This window comes from Prionailurus bengalensis, chromosome C1 (genome assembly GCF_016509475.1).
Source record: "Prionailurus bengalensis isolate Pbe53 chromosome C1, Fcat_Pben_1.1_paternal_pri, whole genome shotgun sequence".
Classification (NCBI taxonomy): domain Eukaryota; kingdom Metazoa; phylum Chordata; class Mammalia; order Carnivora; family Felidae; genus Prionailurus; species Prionailurus bengalensis.
This window is the reverse complement of record NC_057345.1, coordinates 147989105-148009179: the sequence shown is the minus strand read 5'-3', so window position 1 is coordinate 148009179 and position 20075 is coordinate 147989105. Positions and strand designations below refer to the sequence as shown.

Genomic DNA, 20075 nt, shown 5'->3' with positions numbered 1-20075 from the left:
TATTTTTGATGGGGGTGGGTTGGTAGAACATGGGTGGGTGAGGGACAGAGGGAGGGAGAGAATCCCAAGCAGGCTCTAGTTTGTCAGTGCAGAGCCCAATGTGGGGCTTGATCCCACGAACCATGAGATCATGACCCGAGCTGAAACTAAGAGCTGGACACTTAACCAACTAAGCCACCCAGCCACCCCTAGATAACTTCCACTCATTGATCGTGCTCAGATGCCAAAACGTTTTTTTTTTTTTTTTCTTTTTTAACAAAAATGTCTATTTGGTGTCAGAGCTGCGAATTTTATCACCTTGAAGTGGCAGTCTGCTACCAAAGAAGAAGTTAATCAAAGCCAGAAGTGTTGTCGGCCACACCAAGGGTTATATTTAGGGAGTGTGGTCTGGGCCTTGGATGTTGAGCTCTGAATAATAGCAGGAGCTCAGTTTTTAGTGGTTTGTTGGTTTTTTCTTTTAAACATCTGCTGTGCATCAGATGTTTTATCTAAAATATCTCTTAACCACAAAAAACCCTGTGAGATCAGAATTACCCACCCTGCTTCACAAGTGTATAGTCATATTGAGAAAGGTGTGATAACTTCCCTGGCCATGGAACTGGTCTAGCAGTGGCTCAGGAGTTCAACTACGGGTGGAGAGTCTTCAGATGCACAGGATCCCTGCACTACACCTTGCTGAGTTCTGGTAATATTAAACTCAAGTGAAAAGAGCTACACAGATAAGGTTTTTCTTTGTTTCTTTGCTGTAGTTTTTGTTTTTTTTTTTTTTTTGGTATTGTTTTATACTTGTTTATCATAAGAGAACCAGCAAAACTGAGACAGGCCAACCAATCTGCCTTTAGACTCTCCTTTTGGTCTGGCTACTATGAACTCTTTGAGACTTTTCTGAGGTCCTCTAATTTATATTGCTTCACTTTTATGTCTTGATATATATTTGTGCAGCTGCAATAAAAACAGTTGCTTTGTTTAATAATACTTTGCTCAACAAAAAATGTAATTCCAGGGAAAGCTGTATGATCCACCTTTTTTAAAAAAGAGTTTATTTTTATTTGGGGGAGGGGAGGGACAGAGAGAGAGAGGGAAAGAGAGAATCCCAGGCAGGCTCCTTACTGTCAGCACAGAGCCTGACTCTGGGCTCAATCTCAAAAGTCATGAGGTCATGACCTGAGCCAAAATCAAGAGTCAGGATGCTTAACTCACCGAGCCACCCAGATGCCCCTGACCTACCTTCTAAAGCATCTATGAAGATTGCTAAAAGTATGAAAATTATCAATATTTTTTTAAATTGTGGATTTAAAAATTTCACTTCCCATTCCTCAGCAATTACTCCCAGCTACCTTCTATGAATAGGGGGGCAGTTGATGCTGTCCTTTTCATGCGTGCATACTATGCATGCTGTATAGTCTACGAGCCAAACCTTTGAGTCCTGGGGTCAGTGTCAGAAAGAGGCCCAGTTGGGATCAGCCTCTAAGAAAAACTTTCCTTTTATATCACTTGCCCTTCTCTTCCCCTTTCAACTCTTCACTTGCCAATCTATTTTTAGTTAGCTCATCTTACTTTGGATAGTTTCCTTTTATTTCTAGATTGAGAATTATCTATTCCTTACCATATCTGATCATATAAATGAATAACTGTGGATCATGATGAAAATTTCTGACAAGTGAACCCCTGAGAACTCAAGGACTTTAATTCTTTGCTACTTTATTTTGAAACTTGAGATAATTTTGTCTTTTTTTTTCTATCTGCATCTTCTTCTAGCCCTGTAGTTTGACTCTTAATTATTGATTACTTGTTTCTTTACTGGTTATTTTTTATTTTTTTATTTTTTTATTTTTAAAAAAAAATTTTTTTTCAATGTTTTTATTTATTTTTGGGACAGAGAGAGACAGAGCATGAACGGGGGAGGGGCAGAGAGAGAGGGAGACACAGAATCGGAAACAGGCTCCAGACTCTGAGCCATCAGCCCAGAGCCTGACGCGGGGCTCGAACTCACGGACCGCGAGATTGTGACCTGGCTGAAGTCGAACGCTTAACCGACTGCACCACCCAGGCGCCCCTTTACTGGTTATTTTTAATTGTATCCCTTAAGCAGGTGAGAGCTTCCTTAGCTTTAAAAACTTATGTTTGCCGGATGGAACTGGAGAGTGTGATGCTAAGTGAAATAAGCCATACAGAGAAAGACAGATACCATATGTTTTCACTCTTAGGTGGATCCTGAGAAATTTAGAAGAAACCCATCGGGGAGGGGAAGGAAAAAAAAAGGAGGTTAGAGTGGGAGAGAGCAAAAGCATAAGAGACTCTTAAAAACTAAGAACAAACTGAGGGTTGATGTGGGTGGGAGGGAGGGGAGGGTGGGTGATGGGCATTGAGAAGGGCACCTTTTGGGATGAGCACTGGGTGTTGTATGGAAACCAATTTGACAATAAACTTCATATATTGAAAAAAAAAAACCTTATGTTTTCATCCCGAATAGATTGACCATGTCGTAGGCTCCTGTTTTCCTTTCATCGCTGAATTCTTTGTGGTCCTTTCCCGTTTGGTTTCTATCTTTTGTCTTTTCTACCTCCTGGAGATTGAAAACACAAAACTAGATTTTTGTGACTTCATGGATCTCCAAAGTATGCGCTCATATTATTCACTTCAATCCTTATTAGACTGACAGAGTATTCTCCTGAGCAGTTTTCTCTGTGAACTATGATTCTAGGACAACTTCTTTTTTCTCTGGGTATCAAACATTCATATTGCTCTTTCTGATACTTCATGGCGGCCATTGATGCATTCACTTCTTTGGGTCATATAACTTCAGAACATTTGGAAATCATCAGGACACAGAAGCCTCAAAGGCCACATTAACAGAACTAGGATTAGAACCTCAGGTCTCCTAACATGGACCTTAAATACGCCAGACTTGATTAGAACTTCTGCACTGTTCTCTTTATGCAGGCTCATTTCTGTATGCAACAGAGTAGCAGTCTTTGCTTATCACTACAAGATGTTGCTGGAAATTACATCTTTCAGGAGTTGGTAATAATTGGTCATAATTTCCCATGAGAACAGTATTAAAATTATATGATGTATTCCTGACCAAGAGTTTATCATCAAGTAAATCACAGATTTGACAAACAATATATGGAACACAGGTCTTTAATGATCCAAAAATTCTATATCATCCCCCGGTCGTGTAAAATAGACCTAAATGTGCAGGTTGATCACACACAGTGTTAAGATCTGTGCCCCAGTACTGATGGAGGCATTGCATAGAGGGAGCTCATTGAGTTGAGCCTGAAAGGCCTGGTAGCCTGTTCACTACACAAGGAAGTCCCTTGTTAGCCAGACGACTGATCTGGGACTATTAGTTTTTTTTGTAGCTTGGGATAGGTGGCTACTATTATTCAGCTTTTTTCAGTTTTGCAGAATATCCATACTGAGTACAAATAGCCCCGTGGAATATTGCCTTTTCCATTTTAGAGAGCATTCCCGTGTAGATTGTGACCATAGATTGTGAACAAAACAAAGTACACAAACAGGTTGGCCACTCAAGCTCCACTTTCTGATATGTGGTCAACCCCCAGATTAACAGTTTGTATCTGTTAAAGACAAAAGGAATATAACATTATAAAAAATAATTATGTTTTTCAACACTTGAAAATTTAAAAAGATATCCTTGATCTTGGCAAAGTCAGTCCTTAATGTCTTTATGTTCTTCCACACTTGGTTGGTATTCTAATAACCTTTCTGTTTTGAAATGATGGTAATAGAGATTGCTTCCCTCTGGTCCCATGTTCTTCCTTAGGGAAAGCAAAAATTTAGTGCAACCCTGGTTGAGTCCCAAATTATTTTTGAAATTTAACTAGTTGGTGAAATCTCCAAATCTGGTAGCCACTATCAAGTATGATTTTATGTGACTATCAGCAGTATATGGCCAATAGAGCCTAAATTGTAATAAGTATTTAGGGTTTAGTTACCAGTTTTTAGTTTTTCCTCTTATAATTTAGACAGATATCACTTTCTAAATAATGTCAATAAATCCTGATCTAGCAAGCAGTGCCTTTCAAAGCCATTCTTCTCTACTGAGAGTGGTGATATTCAAAGGGGTTAAAGAGCAGAGGGCAGATTTTCTGATGAAAACACAGTGAAGTCACCACTACGTGGATTTGTTTTTAGATAAGCTATACACTTCATTTTGAAATCTTGACAGAAGACTAGAGGTGTGAGATTTCTTTGTTTAAGTAGATATGGGCTTTAAAAATGCTTGAGAAATGCTACTGCAGTGTTGAGGTCATTCTGTAAAAAGCAAACTGTGTCCTCTCCCTGCTACACCTAGGTGGTACCCAGGTGCATCAGAAAAGCACCAATGGGCATAACCAGCCAGGAGCTGACAAGTCTGGAATGCACTCATGCCACTGCCTGGCTCAAAGCCTGAGGGTCCCTGTGACCCCAGCCGGGGCTGGCAAACCAGTCAGGTGAAGAGCAGGCCCCAGGGCCTTACCCTGGGTAAGGGCTCTAAGCTGCATCCTGCAACTCCAGTGAAGGCTGAACTTTTCCAACCAGAAGCTGAGGCCAGGGGACCTCTGAAGCAGTGCCAAAATGCTTGTTGGGACTGGGAATGGAGTTCAGCGTGGAGGGTGGGTGTGACAAGAACACATTAGCAAAGTGGGGGCAGGTTAAAGTCCGTACATATCAGCCCCACAACAGGAGACATTATTACTTCACTGTCTGCTGGGTGAGGACTGCCGTGGTATCCCCAGGTTGGTGGGGGCTGACTAGAGGGTCTTTGATGAGCTGAGAAGGTAGGGTGGGACTATGAAGGAGGAGAGAGGGCTGGGGATGGTGAAGAACAATTGTGCTCCTTAAGACTCAACTTAAGGAAATCTTACCTGCCTGCTCCTACCTACCCCCACCCCAGGTTAGATTAAGCATTGCTCAACCTCTGTCCCCCAACACATTGTGCACACATAAGTGACTCTTTTACCACACTATCATGATGTCCTTTAACTCTACAATTCCTTTAGGGAATGGTCTTTTCTCTTTTCTTCCGTCCTACCTTCTTAGCTCTTACCATGGAATTTGACATATAATAAATACTTGGGAAAGTAAATTTTATATGTCAACTTGGCTGCGCCATAGTATCTGCATGTATAGGCAAACACCAGTGTGGATGCTGTTATCAGGCATTTTTTCAATAAGATTAACATTTAAAGCAGTAGATTTTCCTTGTTTTGTTGAACTGTTCTACTGTTTTTTGTTTTTTTGTTTTATTTCTATATCACTTATATCTTCTCTATTCTTTATTATTTTCCTTATTCTGCTGGTTTTAGGCTCTATTTGTTCTTCCTTTTCCAGCTCCGTTAGGTGTAAAGTTAGGTTGTGTATTTAAGTCTTTTATTGCCTTCTGAGGAAGGCCTGTACTGCTATTACTTCCCTCTTATCACCTTTGCTGCATACCAAAGGTTTTCGGTTGTCATCTTTTCATTTTCATTTGCTTCCATGTATTTAACCTATTCATTCTTTAAAAAAATTTTTTTTAAATGTTTATTTATTTTTGAGAGGGGAGGAGCGGTACAGAAAGAGAGGGAGACACAGAATCCGAAGTAGGCTCCAGGCTCTGAGCCATTGGCTCAGAGCCTGATGCGGGGCTCGAACTCACAAACTGCGAGATCATGACCTGAGTCGAAGTCAGACGCTTAGCCAACTGAGCCACCCAGGGGCCCCACCCATTCACTCTTTAGTAGGATGTTCTTTAACCTCCATGTATTTGTGGTCTTTCCAAATTTTTTCTTGTGGTTGACTTCATTTCATAGCGTTGTGGTCTGAAAATATGCATGGTATGATCTCAATCTTTTTGTAGTGGTTGAAGCCTGATTTGTGACCCAATATGTGATCTATTCTGGAGAATGTCTCATGTGAACCTGAAAAGAATGTATTCTGTTGCTTTAGGATAAAATGCTCTGAATGTATCTGTTAAGTCCATCTGGTCCATTGTGTCATTAAAAGCTATTGTTTCCCTGTTGATCTTCTACATAGATGATCTGTCTATTGTTGTAAGTGGGGTGTTAAAGTCTCTTGCTGTTATTGTACTATTATTGTATTATTGTAAATTAGATTCTTTAAGTTTGTTATCAGTAAGTTTATATATTTGCTCTTCAGTTGGGGACATAAATATAATTGTTAGATCTTCTGGTTGGATGGACCCTTTTATTATGATATGGTGTCCTTCTTCATCTCTTATTACAGTCTTTGGTTTACAGTCTAGTTTGTCTGATACTAACATGGCTACTCCAGATTTCTTTTGAGGTCCATTAGCATGATAAATGGTTCTCCACCCCCTCACCCCTCACTTTCAATCTGGAGGTATCTTTGGGTTTAAATGAGTCTCTTGTAAACATTTTTTAAATGTTTATTATTTATTTTTGAGAGAGAGATACAGAATGCAAGTGGGGAAGGGGCAGGGAGAGAGGGAGACACAGAATCTTAAGCAGGCTCTAGGCTGTGGGCTGTCAGCACACAGCCCGATGCGGGGCTCAAACTCATGAACTACGAGATCATTACCTGAGCCGAAGTTAGACACTTAACCTACTGAGCCATCCAGGCTCCCCTAAAATGAGTCTCTTGTAAGCAACATATCAATGGGTCCTGTTTTTTTAAATCCATTCTGATACCCTATGTCTTTTGGTTGATACATTTACATTCTGAGTAATTATTGATAGATACAAATTTAGTGCCATTGTATTACCTATAAAGTTGCTATTCCTGGAGATTGCCTTTGTTCCTTTCTAGTCTTTGTTGCTTTTGGTCTCTCACACTCAAAGGGTCCCCTTTAATATTTCTTGCAGAGATGGTTGTGTTCGTGAAGTCCTTTAGTTTTTGCTGGTCTTAGAAACTCTTTGTCTCTTTTTATATTCTGAAGGGAACAATCAACAAACTAAAAGGCTACTTATGGAATGGGAGAAGATATTTGCAAATGACATATTGGATAAAGGGGTAGTATTAGAAATCTATAAGGAACTTATCAAACTCAACATCCAAAAAATAAATAATCCAGTGAAGAAATGGGCAGAAGACATGGAAAGACATTTCTCCAAAAAAGACATATAAATGGTTAACAGACAACATGAAAAATGTGTTCAACATCACTCATCATCAGGGAAATACAAATCAAAACCACAATGAGATACCACCTCACACATGTCAGAATGGCTACAATTAATAACTCAGGAAACAACAGATTTTGGTGAGGATGTGGAGAAAGGGGAGCCCTCTTGTACTGTTGGTGGGAATGCAAACTGGTGCAGCCACTCTGGAGAATAGTGTGGAGGTTCCTCAAAAAAATTAAAAATAGAACTACCCTCCAACCCAGTAATTGCACTAAGAGGTATTTATCCAAAGGATACAAAAATGCAGATTTGAAGGGGTACATGCACCCCAGTGTTTATAACAGCACTATCAACAGTAGCCAAATTATGGAAAGAGCCCAAATGTCAATTGACTGATGAATGTGTAAAGAAGTTGTGATATATATTCCATTATGTATGTAATATTTTCATTACTCAGCCATCGTAACCAATGAAATCTTGCCATTTGCAATGATGTGGATGGAACTAGAGTGTATTACGCTAAATGAAATAAGTCAGAGAAAGACAAATACTGTATCATTTCACTCATATGTGGAGTTTAAGAAACAAAACAGGGGGCACGTGGGTGGCTTAGTTTGTTAGCATCCGACTTCAGCTCAGGTCATTATCTCACAGTCTACGAGGTCGAGCCCCGTGTCAGACTTAGAGCCTGGAGCCTACTTCAAATTCTGTCTCCCTCTCTCTCTCTGCCTCTGTCAAAAATGAACATTAAAAATTTTTAAAAAAAGAAAACAGATAAGCATAAGGGAAGAGAAGGAAAAATGAAATAAGTTAAAAACAGAGAGGGAGGCAAGCCACAAGAGCCTCTTAACTATAGAGAACAAAGGGAGGGTTGCTGGAGAGGTTGGGGAGGGGGATGGGCTAAATGGGTGATGGGCATTAAGGAAGGCACTTGGTGTGATGAGCATTGGGTATTATATGTAAGTGAGGAATCATTAAAATCTACTCCTGAAACCAGTACTACACTATATGTTAACTAACTTGAATTTAAACAAAATCTTGGAAGAATAAATAAAATAAAATAAAGCACTAGACTTTCCATAAAGCAGATTGCCCTCCATAATTGGGTGGGACTCATCAAATTCGTTGGAGGCCTTAAGAGAAAACAAACTGAGGTCCCCAGAAGAAGAGGCAATTCTGCCTCCAAAAGGTCTTCAGACTTGATCTCCAACATCAGCTCTTCCCTGCAGTCCACCCGACAAATTTTGGGATAAGTGTCTCTCTCTCTCTGTGTCTGTCTCTCCCCCCATGTATATATTTTACAATGCTATGCATACATACATGTAAATATACATATACATCCTACTTGTTCTGTTTCTCCGAAGAACCATAGTTAATACGATGTTCTTTAAATAATAATTTAAAAATTAACATCTAGAAATTTACCATAAAGTAATCCCCTTATCACCTGTCAAAGAGATTTATTTATTCGATCTATTTATTATCTAATACCATAAGCAAATTACATAAATCACAAACTGCATACATATAGAGGTTAAGTGAATAAAACACACACACACACACACACACACACACACACACACACACATAATGATGGACTATTTCCTGAGCTTGAGGGCAAAGGAAGAAAGTGCTGAGTAAAAGATTGGTTGATATGATTTCCATCTGTTGCATTAGTTTTTTTGATCTCTATAAGTAAAGCTCCATAGAAAGATATTTGGAGAGGATGATAACACTAGTCATTTTGTAGATACGGGATTAGGGGTGATTTATTTTATTTTACTTCTTTATATTATGTATATTGCTTGACTCCTTTTTGACAAGGTGCAAGTATCATTTTTTTTTCAAAAACAATGAAGATGTTACATTAGGAAGAAGCAAATAAATATGAAAGTGGGAGAAGTTACATGTAATACCTATGGCAAAGGGTTTCTATCTTTATAAAGAGCTCTTTCAAATTGGGAAGAAATTTCAGATTTAACAGAGAGTTAAATGACATGGACAAAAAATTCACCCAAAAGGAACTTCAGAGGAAATATTTGAAAAAAAAAAAAAGTTCAACCCCATTAGTGGGGAAATGCAAACTAAAATAAGTTGCAACCTCCATCTATCATTTTATTAAGGTTTTAGTGAGAATATCTAATGCTGACAAGTGTATGTGAAATGGGTACTTTCATATAAGGCCAATGGAAATCTTAATTGATAAAATTTTTCTGGAAAGCTATTCGTCAGTGTCTATTGAGAAGGTCTGATGTTGAAATTCCACTTCTGGGACTCTAGCCTAAGAAAATAAATTTGGTTAAAGATTAATCCACAAACATATTCAGTAAGGTGTTATTTAATTGCAAAAATGGGAAACAACTGAAATGTCTAAAAGCAAGAAAATGCTGGATGTCATCCAGTTACACTAATGGTAGGTCTATGAATGCTGTTAAGTGACTATAAACAAGGTATTATAAAAAGCTCATGATATAATGCTAATAGACTAAAAGAGCAGCACTTAAAATTGTGTTTATAGGTAGAATTCAACTATGGAAACCTATATGGAACAGGGGCACCTGGGTGGAGCAGTTTGTTAAGCGTCCGATTCGGCTCAGGTCATGATCTCACGGTTTGTGGGTCCGAGCCCCATGTCAGACTCTGTGCTGACAGCTCAGAACCTGGAGCCTGCTTCAGACTCTGTGTCTCCCTCTCTCTCTCTGCCCCTCCCCCACTGGCAGTCTGTCTCTCTCTCTCTCTCAAAAGTAAATAAAACATTAAAAAAAGAAATAGACTGGAAGATAACATACCACAATGAGAATAGTTACATGGTTGTGAGTCTTTTTATATGTTTGGCCATTTAGCATTAATCTGTGTAGTTTTTCATACTTACCAATTTAATACATGTTTCTTGTTTTTTATCATCTGCATACCCTATTGTAGGTGTTGGGGATGTGATGGTAGATGAGGCAGGAAAGATCCTTACTTTCACAGAGTGTTCTTTCTAGTAAGGCTGATACAATGAATAGGTTAACTATAGATTTAAGTATATACCAGAAAGGATGGGGAGCAGATCACTTGTCAAAGAGGAGACTGTGAAGATTTCCCTGAGGTGGTGACATTTGAGCTGACACTGAAGAATTAGAAGGAGAGGAAGAATACTACAGCAAAGGGAACCGTGAGAGCAAAAACCATGAAGTGGGGAAGAACTTATTTTCTAGAACTATGAAAAGGAGACCCGTATGTCTGAAGGGCTGAGTTAAAAGAAAGGAGGTTCAAGAAGTGGGAACAACCCAGACCTACTAACCTATAAGGTCACAATCATGACTGTGGATTTTGTTTTATTCTAAATATAATTGCAATCCATTGAGCATACCTATTTTCTTAACTACAAGACAACAACAACAAAAACCCAGATTAAGAGGACAGTTTGATGAGGCACCATCAAATGAGCTGCCAGCCTAAGCATCTAACTTCTCAAATTAAGTGAGAATTCCATGGGAGGGTGGCAGAGGATACGTATCTTGCGATCAAGAACACTCTTCTTCTTTGACATGATTGCTCTGATACGGGAGACCCCAAATGAGGTCCTTTTCTTACGTACATGGCTACAAAATCTAAAGCTGGCCAGAGGACTGCAGGAAATGTGCCCTCCCTAAGGAAACAAGGATTTACTCTAAGAGATGTCACACTATTGCCAAAAGCAGTCCTCATGCAACTCTGCCCCTGCCAACCTGCTGCAAACTACTGCCTTGACTTCCCAAGGCAGGAAGGAAAAGGCTGTCCTCTCCCCAGCTCAGAATTCTGCATTTTCATGCTTTCATGGGGGACATTTTAAGAAAATCCACACAAATAATTTTGTCATCCCCCTTTTAGATTAGGTTGTGCCCCTTTATGGTTGCCATATATATATATATATATATATATATATATATATACACACACACACACACACATATATATATATACATATATACATATGTATATATGTATATATATACACCATGCTGTAGGAGCTTCGGGGCTAATGTTCTTAATGGTAGTTTTGGAAAAGCCCTCCTTTGAAAAGTGAGCTTCACATTTAATACTGTGCTGAGAAGCAAAAAGGTTACATTTTTCTCTGTTAAAAAATTTTTAAGTTGCCCTAAAAGCATTTGACATTATGCCATAGTGCATATCTTTTCTGTATATGGTCACAATTTTGAGGTGGTAGGTAAATAAGTAATATAATCCTGACCAACTTTACACTTTGCTCTTTTTATCAGCCATTTAAACGTTATTGGAAAATGTTTTCATTTCCATTTAGTAGAGTCAGATTGCCATAGTTTGGTGTTATTGAATAGCCTTCGGTCTCGCATGCCATTTCTGTGATCCTGTGTCTATCTAATTGAGGGATTAGATAAGACTCTGGGTGTCTAGCCCAATTCAGACCGGCTGTGAACTTTCTCTTCACTTCTGAAAAATCTTGTGCCTATGTTGGTTAAGGCATTGGATCATTGTATGAGATAGGACAGGATAAATCATCTTTAATACCGACTGGAGACATTTTGTCAGTTTATGAACTAGTAGGATCCTCCTATCCACTGAACAACCCGTGTGTGAATTTGGGGGTTTAAGCCGATCCTTTGGGTGCTCTCTCTTTTTAGCTAAGATAACGCTGTAGTTACTTACATTGAGAATGGCGACCCGGGCCTAGAGCAGAAAAGCACTGTAAAGTAGGTGGGATCTTTAGAAATCTCCTAATCTACTTCCTGACCTTATCATCTCTCAGGTGAGAAATCTAAGATGGGGAGAAGTTGTGTTTGGTGGTTTGTGGTCGAGCTGAAACCTGAGGTTTATTTAGTGTTGCTTGTGGACTGCGGACATTCAAAATGGCTACTTCTGTAATTCAAAATGTGTTGGGCTCTTCCTGATTACAGCCCCGCAGCTGAGAGTGAAAACCATTCTCCTGGATAGAATCCCTCCTGTTAGAGTTGTTCCATTCCTTCTCAGCTATAAGGATGAGGCCTTCCTGAACAGGGGACATAATTGCCACTTTGCGCAAAGGAACAATTTCCTTTGTGCCGGGTGTATTCTCATATGTTAGGGGTTCTGACTGTCCTTTGATACAGCCTGGCAAGTAGAATTTCTACAAGTTGAATCTCTATTGAAAACTCATCTGGTCAAAAAGTTTGTATTCAGATTTCCCATATTTTATGAAGGCAGCTTTCTTTCTCTATTATATTTTTCCTTACCGTGAAGAAAGATAAATTATTTGAAATGACCAAATGAGAAGAAAATCAATGTTGAGGAGTAGAAGGAAAGATAGGTCTTTGCCTGATTTCCTTTGACCCTGTCTGGCTTCCCTTCACGTTCACTAGTACTAGTCGTCCTGGTGTTCTTTTCAGATTCAGCATATGGACGAGCTTGACTTGTTCCTTTGTTAACTCAGAAGCCTGCAAATGGTGAAAAGATTACATATTCGACCGGTCAAATTTGAGACAGTTTTCTGAATTAAAAAAAAAAAATGTGTTCAATAGCTTGCTCAAAATTAGGGAAATTGAATCAACTAATGTCTGGAGAAGAGGAAAGGGTATGTGTCAGAAATTTGTGTAAGGCATCAGTCAATAGATATTTTAGCATATAGACCCAAAATATAGGCAACCGACTTTTTGAAAACAGTATCCCCTTTAAAATAGCTAATATTTCCCAAACAAATACTTGGCCTTTTAACAAGAATAGCACATAGATACAAATTGATAAATTTGGTTTTTTTTCTATAGTCTGATGGTTTTTACACTTCTGGACATCAGGGTGTGTTTGCCATCACATGTAAAGATGGATGAAAATTTATTTTCTGGTTGATTAGGAATGTGCACATCCTAGGGTTTCATGTGGGTAACAGATGTCTTGTGAGTAACAGATGTCTTGGCTTTTACAGACTAATTGGCAAAAAGGGGGATAGGGGGCTTATTAAAGGGGTGGGAGGAGACACAAGAAAAGTGCAATCTTTCTTGTGGGGAAAACTCTAATGGACCTCCTTATTACGGGTAATTACCTCCTTCTTCAACTTCATTTGCTATCCCTTTCCATATGACTCAAGTACATTATAATGGGAAAGTATAAAATAAAGAAACATAAGGCTGGACTGCTGTCTGCTAACAGCCAGATTTATCCTGTCATGGAATATTCTAGTATAATTGACTCAATTAACATCAGTCTTTTAAAAAACAAAATATGAAAGCATAAGTCTAATCACTAAGGGCAGCTTATGTTTCAATTGGCAGCACAAGGGTTCTATGTTGAGGGTGGTTGATATAAATATAATTTAATTATATACCAAATGTGACCATAGAGTGGTTTGGTGGGAAATGAAAAATGCAAGACTGAATATGTTGCATGTTAGATATACGTCTTAGGTTTCTTTTAGTTTGCTGTTTGTGTTCCATCAGTGCTATAGTACTGCCAGTTGACCTGGAATAAATGGGAATATTTAACAGATGTTTGAAGCCATTATCAGCAAATTCTGTTTTGTCGATGTTTTCCATCATGCGCCACTTAAAGTAAGGTGGCATTTACTATGTCGTAACTCTATCACCTAGGTCGGAATTAATCTTCTAATTGGTACCTTTTAATTAAAACTGAAGGAAATTTTTATAGCTTATTAAACATCCAGGGAGTATCCACATTCTTCCTCGATAAGAGCTAGTATCTAATCATTTTTATAAGGAGCTAGTAGTATTTCTAAGAAAAAGTAGCAGGTTAGGTACTTAAATGTTTGTGCTTAATACAAAACTTAGACAACCTGAAAGGTAAGGTTATTTCTGTAGATGCAAAGCACATGATGACTGACTTTTATTTAACTGCTTGTCTCCTCAGAAAATAAGTGGGTAGAATTTGTTTTAAAAATATCAACTGTATTTTAAAAGGTAATTAGGACAGTGCAGATCAACACCTCAATGGTCAAGTGTTAATTATTAATTTCTTTCTGCTGTATTAGAATTGTGTTTTATTCAATTGCTAGAAACCAGCGAGGTAGCAAAATGGTTTGTGTACCTGTCTTTTTAAAAAATGTGTCAGCTTTGGTAGGGCAGAAACAACATCGCTTGAGTAGTCTGATAACTGCTACATTAATTCAGTCACTTGATCTTTTTGAGCCTCATTTCATTCTCTATAAAATGGAGATGGTGACAACTAACTCCCATACTGTCACTGGGAATTATACGTAATGATAAACACACGTGAAACTAATGTATGTTTAGTTGTTGAGTGCTTTATGGTTGTCTTCACCCGGTGGACCCATATTCCATAGTTAGTTGCCTGGATTTCCAGGCTAGGCTTCTCTTGGAAATAGAAAGTTCATGGAGACTTTGATGAGGACTCTAGTAACAACTGGTTTGAGACTGCGTGTCAGGAGAGTTCTTCTTCCCAACTTCAGCCCCTTAAAATATGAGGGTGAAGAATGACCACAGTGGATTAAGTTTCTTCAACGTCAGTGTTTTCTATATTTTATGATTCTAAATTTCCATCAAGTACAAAATCTTAGAGTCATAAAATGGTGGCACTCTATGATATTTCAAGGTTTTGGGATCCATGGCCCTGACCCGGGTTCATTTTCCATTTTCAGAAGAAGACACTGAGGCCCTGAAGGTTAAATGTCTTCTCTAAAGTCAATGAGCAAGTTAGTGACCGAGGTAAAACTGAGACCTTCTTTTCCTGAGTTCTGTATCTGGACCATGGCCAGACACCATCCTGCTGTTTGGCTGTCTAGGTTCTAGCCTGGGACGTTGAGAGAAGGAGAGCATTCAACTCACTCCACAGAGTAGAAAGGGATGCGTTTCTTTGTGATGCCTTTTAAACGGTCTGTACACCCTAGTTCATTCAGCCATTCTTTTATGGATTATGAATGTATTTCAATTGTTACATAATACAACTAACTTTACCTCCTCTAGTAGGATAAAGCATGGTCACTAAATGTTTCCATAATGCTTCCTGTGTGCCAGACATTGTTCTAAGAGCTTTACCTAGATCAATTTATTCTTCACAACAACAGTATGAGGAGGTATATTCTTCTTCTCCTCCTCTTTCATATAAGGAAATGGAGGCACAGAGGGGTCAAGTGATGACCAAAATTCAAAGCTAGTATAACTGGGATTTGAAGGCCTTTGGCAGATCAGTCGTAGAGGTACTAGAGAGATTCCACTGTCAGAAGACACCTAGGTGGATGGATAGTCATTATATGAACTGTCTTTTATGTAGGGAAAGTGACTTAAAATATTTTTCAAATCACCTGGATTTTATATATCTAGCTCTACTGAATCCTAATCAGTGTGGATTATAAGGTTCGACTGTAGCACATAAATATCAACAAATGAGTATAGTTGACCACTGAACAACGTGGATGTTAGGGGCACCAACCCCTTACACAGTTCAAAATCTGGGGGCACCTGGGTGGCGCAGTCGGTTAAGCGTCCGACTTCAGCCAGGTCACGATCTCGCGGTCCGGGAGTTCGAGCCCTGCGTCAGGCTCTGGACTGATGGCTCAGAGCCTGGAGCCTGTTTCCGATTCTGTGTGTCCCTCTCTCTCTGCCCCTCCCCCGTTCATGCTCTGTCTCTCTGTCCCAAAAATAAATAAACGTTGAAAAAAAAAATTAAAAAAAAAACAACAAAAAACAAAATCTGCTTAACTTTTGAGTCTCCAAAAACTTAACTACTAATAGCCTACTGTTGACTGGAAGCCTTACCAATAGCATTAACAATTAACACATATTTTCTTTATGATATATATTATATACCATATTCTTACAGTAAAGAAACTACAGAAAATAAAATGTTAAGAAAGTCATTAGGTGAGGATGCCCAGGTGGCTCAGTCGGTTAAGTATCTTACCCTTGATTTCGGCTCAGGTCATGATCTCGTGGTTCGTGAATTCAAGCCCTGCATCGGGCTGCAGGCTGATGGAGTGGAGCCTGCTCAGGATTCACTCTCTTCTCTCTGCCCTTCCCCCATTCTCATCCACATGACTGTCTCTTAAAATAAATGAATAAACATTTAAAAATTAAAAAAAAATCATTAGGAAGAGAAACTACACTTATAGTACTGTACTGCATTTTAAAAATAATTTTTTTAAATTTAGTTTATATATTTTGAGAGAGAGAGCAAGCATGAATGGGGGAGGGACAGAGAGAGAAGGAGAGAGAGAATCCCAACCAGGCTCCTCACTGTCAGTGCAGAGCTTAATGAGGGGCTCAAACTCATGAACCATGAGATTACGACCTGAGCCAACATCAAGAATTTGATACTCAACTGACTGAGCCACCCAGGCGCCCCAGTACTGTACTGCATTTATTGAAAAGAAATCCATGTATAAATGCACCCGTGCAGTTCAAACCCATGTTGTTCAAGGGTCAATTGTGTATTTATTTATACTAGTCACCCCTGGAATAAATGGAGGAGTGAACTATGTGCTTGGTGCAACGTTGGTAACAAAATTGTTTTATGACTGTATTTCTTTTAGCCCATAGTAATAAAAATGTTTATAGAGAGGGTATCTTGCCAATCAAGAAAGATTACCAAAGAAGAGATCATTTTTGCTTTTCAGTATGTAATTTGTTCTTTCTTACACACCCAGTTATGAAGGAATATTATCCATATTTGTTTTTATATTGGTGTTTGAAATTGAGGATAAAAATTGTCATTTATATATCAAATACTGTGCAGTTAGGAAATTAGCTCCAATTTCAGCAATTAGCAATTTAAGGTCTTTAATTTCAGTAAAAATGATTTTATTATAAAATTTGGTACATTCAGATAATTGTGGGGAACAGTTATAATTTAACAAAAAGCTCATTAGAGTAATAATACAAAAGCCTTATTTAGTATTGTACTATTTAAAAACAGTGTAATTAAATAAAATTTGAATAAATTGTCACAACCACTGAACTTCATGGTGAGAGATACTTTACATCAGGACAGAAAAATATGGCACCACTTTGAACATGGGAGTAAATGTGTATGTGAGAGGTGGATGTGTGTGTATGTATGTGTGTGTAGTAAGTGGGGAAGAGTGAGGAAACTTGTGCAGTGAACGGATTAATTTAGCAGAGTCTCAGTTTTGAAATTTTATTTATGTAGATATGTTAAATTCTACTGTTGATGTGTTATGTTTTCTGGAATAGGTGTGTTCATTAAAGAGAAGTGCCTGAAGTCATGGTCTGTGTTCAAATGACTCTTCTTTTGACATGTATTTCTTAGCCAAGAGGGGAAGTGTAATGGCTCATCAGTGCCTTAAAGGTACTGTGGCAATAGCAATAATATTAAAATATCATCAAATATAAATGTAAAGGATCACACTATTATTTTTATAGTGGTAGGTTTCTTTTTTTTAATTTTTTTTAACGTTTATTTATTATTGAGAGACAGAGAGAGAGACAGCATGAGCATGGGAGGGACAGAGAGAGAGGAAGACACAGAATCCAAAGCAGGCTCCAGGCTGTGAGCTGTCAGCACAGAGCCTGACGTGGGGCTTGAACTTGGGACTGGTGAGATCATGACCTGAGCTGAAGTCGGATGCTCAACCGACTGAGCCACCCAGGTGCCCCAAGAGTGGTAGATTTCTATGGTTAGGTTTGTGTTTTGCACATGTACTTGAATGTTTAAAGGAGGAAGGGTAAATGAACAGAGCACAGTGGATGTTTGGTTACACAGCTCTCTGACCACACTTTACAAGAGATGCTGGACAGTCCCCCTGGGTCTCTGTGTTACTGTATCCTAGCATTTCACAGGAGCTATTGACTTAGGAATAAGCCAGTTGGGTTTAAGAAGGTGGGATTTAGACCGTGGACAGGAAAATGATTTTAAAATATAGTCGCAACTGAATAAATTCACAAAAATACAAGTAATAATAAAGGATGATTTGGGCCTCCTATTTAATAAAACACATGACTGAGGGGTACTAACAGTGGGAGCATGTGTTTGCCCAATGCTGTTCATTTAAACCCTACCTCAATTTTCATTAATATTGAACTCTTGTACTCAAGTATTATGAAATAAATTTGCATGATGTTTTCTGTATCTTCAAGCTTTCTGCCTTACACTTCCAGGATTGAAGTGTGTATGTCTTTTGTGTGACTCTTCAAACTTTACCTGCCAAACTGAAGGAGCATGCTGGGCCTCGGTTATGCTAACCAATGGGAAAGAACAGGTGATCAAGTCCTGTGTCTCTCTCCCAGAGTTGAATGCTCAAGTCTTCTGTCATAGTTCCAACAATGTTACCAAAACTGAATGCTGCTTCACAGATTTTTGCAACAACATAACACTGCACCTTCCAAAAGGTAAGGCATTTATCTTTGTTCATCCCAAATGTAATTTTACTATTGGGAAATTAGAAGCCTGGTAGAAATCAAACTGTTGGATGTTTCTTTAAATAAGAAAATCTGTTTTACAGTTCCCTCCTTATTTGACTGGTAATATTCTCTAGAGCACAGCTGAGGTTGATTTTTTTTTTTAATTGCACAAGACTGTCAAAACACTGACAACAGCATAACAATTGTGACGTTTGTCCATGTGAGTTGTATTTTCAGAAGTGATTAATGGACCTAAAGTAAAATGTCCATTTGTATGGATTCTTGTAAAGGAAAGAAATTAAAATGTGTACCAAGAAAAAAAGAGAAAAGAGAGCAAAACTAAAAATAGTAGATTGCTGACTTCTATGGAGACAAAATCTTTTTTCATGGGCACCTTCTGCGTATCTTCTTTGCCTGCCTGCCTGCACTCGAGAGCAAGCACTCATGAGCAAGAAGATGGAGGTAGAATGGAATGTAACTCTTCATTATTGTGCACATATATTCCTGCCTTTTCCCCAATTTCGTGGTGTTTTCTCCTAATTTACAAGACACAGAAAATCTGAATCTCGTCTTTTATCAGCAATGTGGAATCTGCAACTTTGGGGGATATTAAGGGGCAAGTCACTAAAACCACAAGCCAATTTATGACATGAAAATGTTCTGTAGTGGATTTTCTTTCATATTTATCAATTTGGTAATAATTCAGTGCTTACTGATGTGTTTATATCTACACACAGGTATATAGTCTTCCTTACAAAGCGACATGTTAAGGTACTGTTATGCAGCCTTAGGTGTTCCTGTATCACTATATCGATATTCTACTGTAGTATTTTTAACCCGTTTTTTTTTGTATAAATTCACTGTCCCCCTTTTTTACTGAAGGACATTTATTTGATGTGGAAACTTGGCATCACTACCACAAATGAGAAGCCAGTTTACTTCTAGTCTTCTAGTAACACTTTTGCTAGTGTAAGCAAAAGATAACTATGTACATAAACAAAAAAACAGCTACTGTATTTCAGTTAGGTATTTTGTATTTCTTTTTGTTTAAAAGAGAGAAGAATGTGATGTTATAGACATACTGGCCCCAAATGAGGCCTTTTGATAATACAGAAACACTGAGAGAACTAGAGAGAAAATATCATGTGATTCAGTGTTATTTAAATCGTGTTTGCTGACCACTCCAAGTCGGTTCAAGAACCCTTAGAATCATTTCTGAGGGACATGTGCCACCACTGGTATTTGTCCCACTCTTTGGGAAACACTGTTCTAGAGCTTTATCCTATATACTGCAGAAGAAGCCATACTTGGCATATTTCATCCCCAAGGCTACTTGCAGTCTTGATTTTTTAGACCACATTTATTCTCTCTGTCTCAGATTCCATAGACATCCTTGATTTGGTGGTGATCTGGCATCTATGCTGGGTACTCTTCTTCCCTTAGACTTTCTCCCATGGTTATCTGTGGGCCCAAGACACGCTGAAGTGAAGTGAAGGCTCCCTCTACCTTATGCTGTCTTCCCATGACCAAGATCCAAAAGATTAAGGACGGGGAGGTAGGTCTCCGCATTAGCCTGTGGCCATGGCATCTTTGATGTGTCTTCCCAATATTGAATTACCCACAAGACCAGGTTCTGCCAGTCAAATGGGCACAAGACAGTATTTTGACAGCAACAAAT

General features: G+C 38.6%; 1 protein-coding gene across 1 annotated transcript in view; it reads left to right on the top strand.

The window, feature by feature from the left end:
• ACVR1C (activin A receptor type 1C) overlaps positions 1–20075 on the top strand; it is a 77023-nt gene that overhangs the window by 17366 nt on the left and 39582 nt on the right. The window contains exon 2 of the mRNA XM_043576770.1: positions 18155–18385. Coding sequence (XP_043432705.1) covers positions 18155–18385 — 231 coding nt within the window. The remainder of the gene's footprint in view (positions 1–18154; positions 18386–20075) is intronic.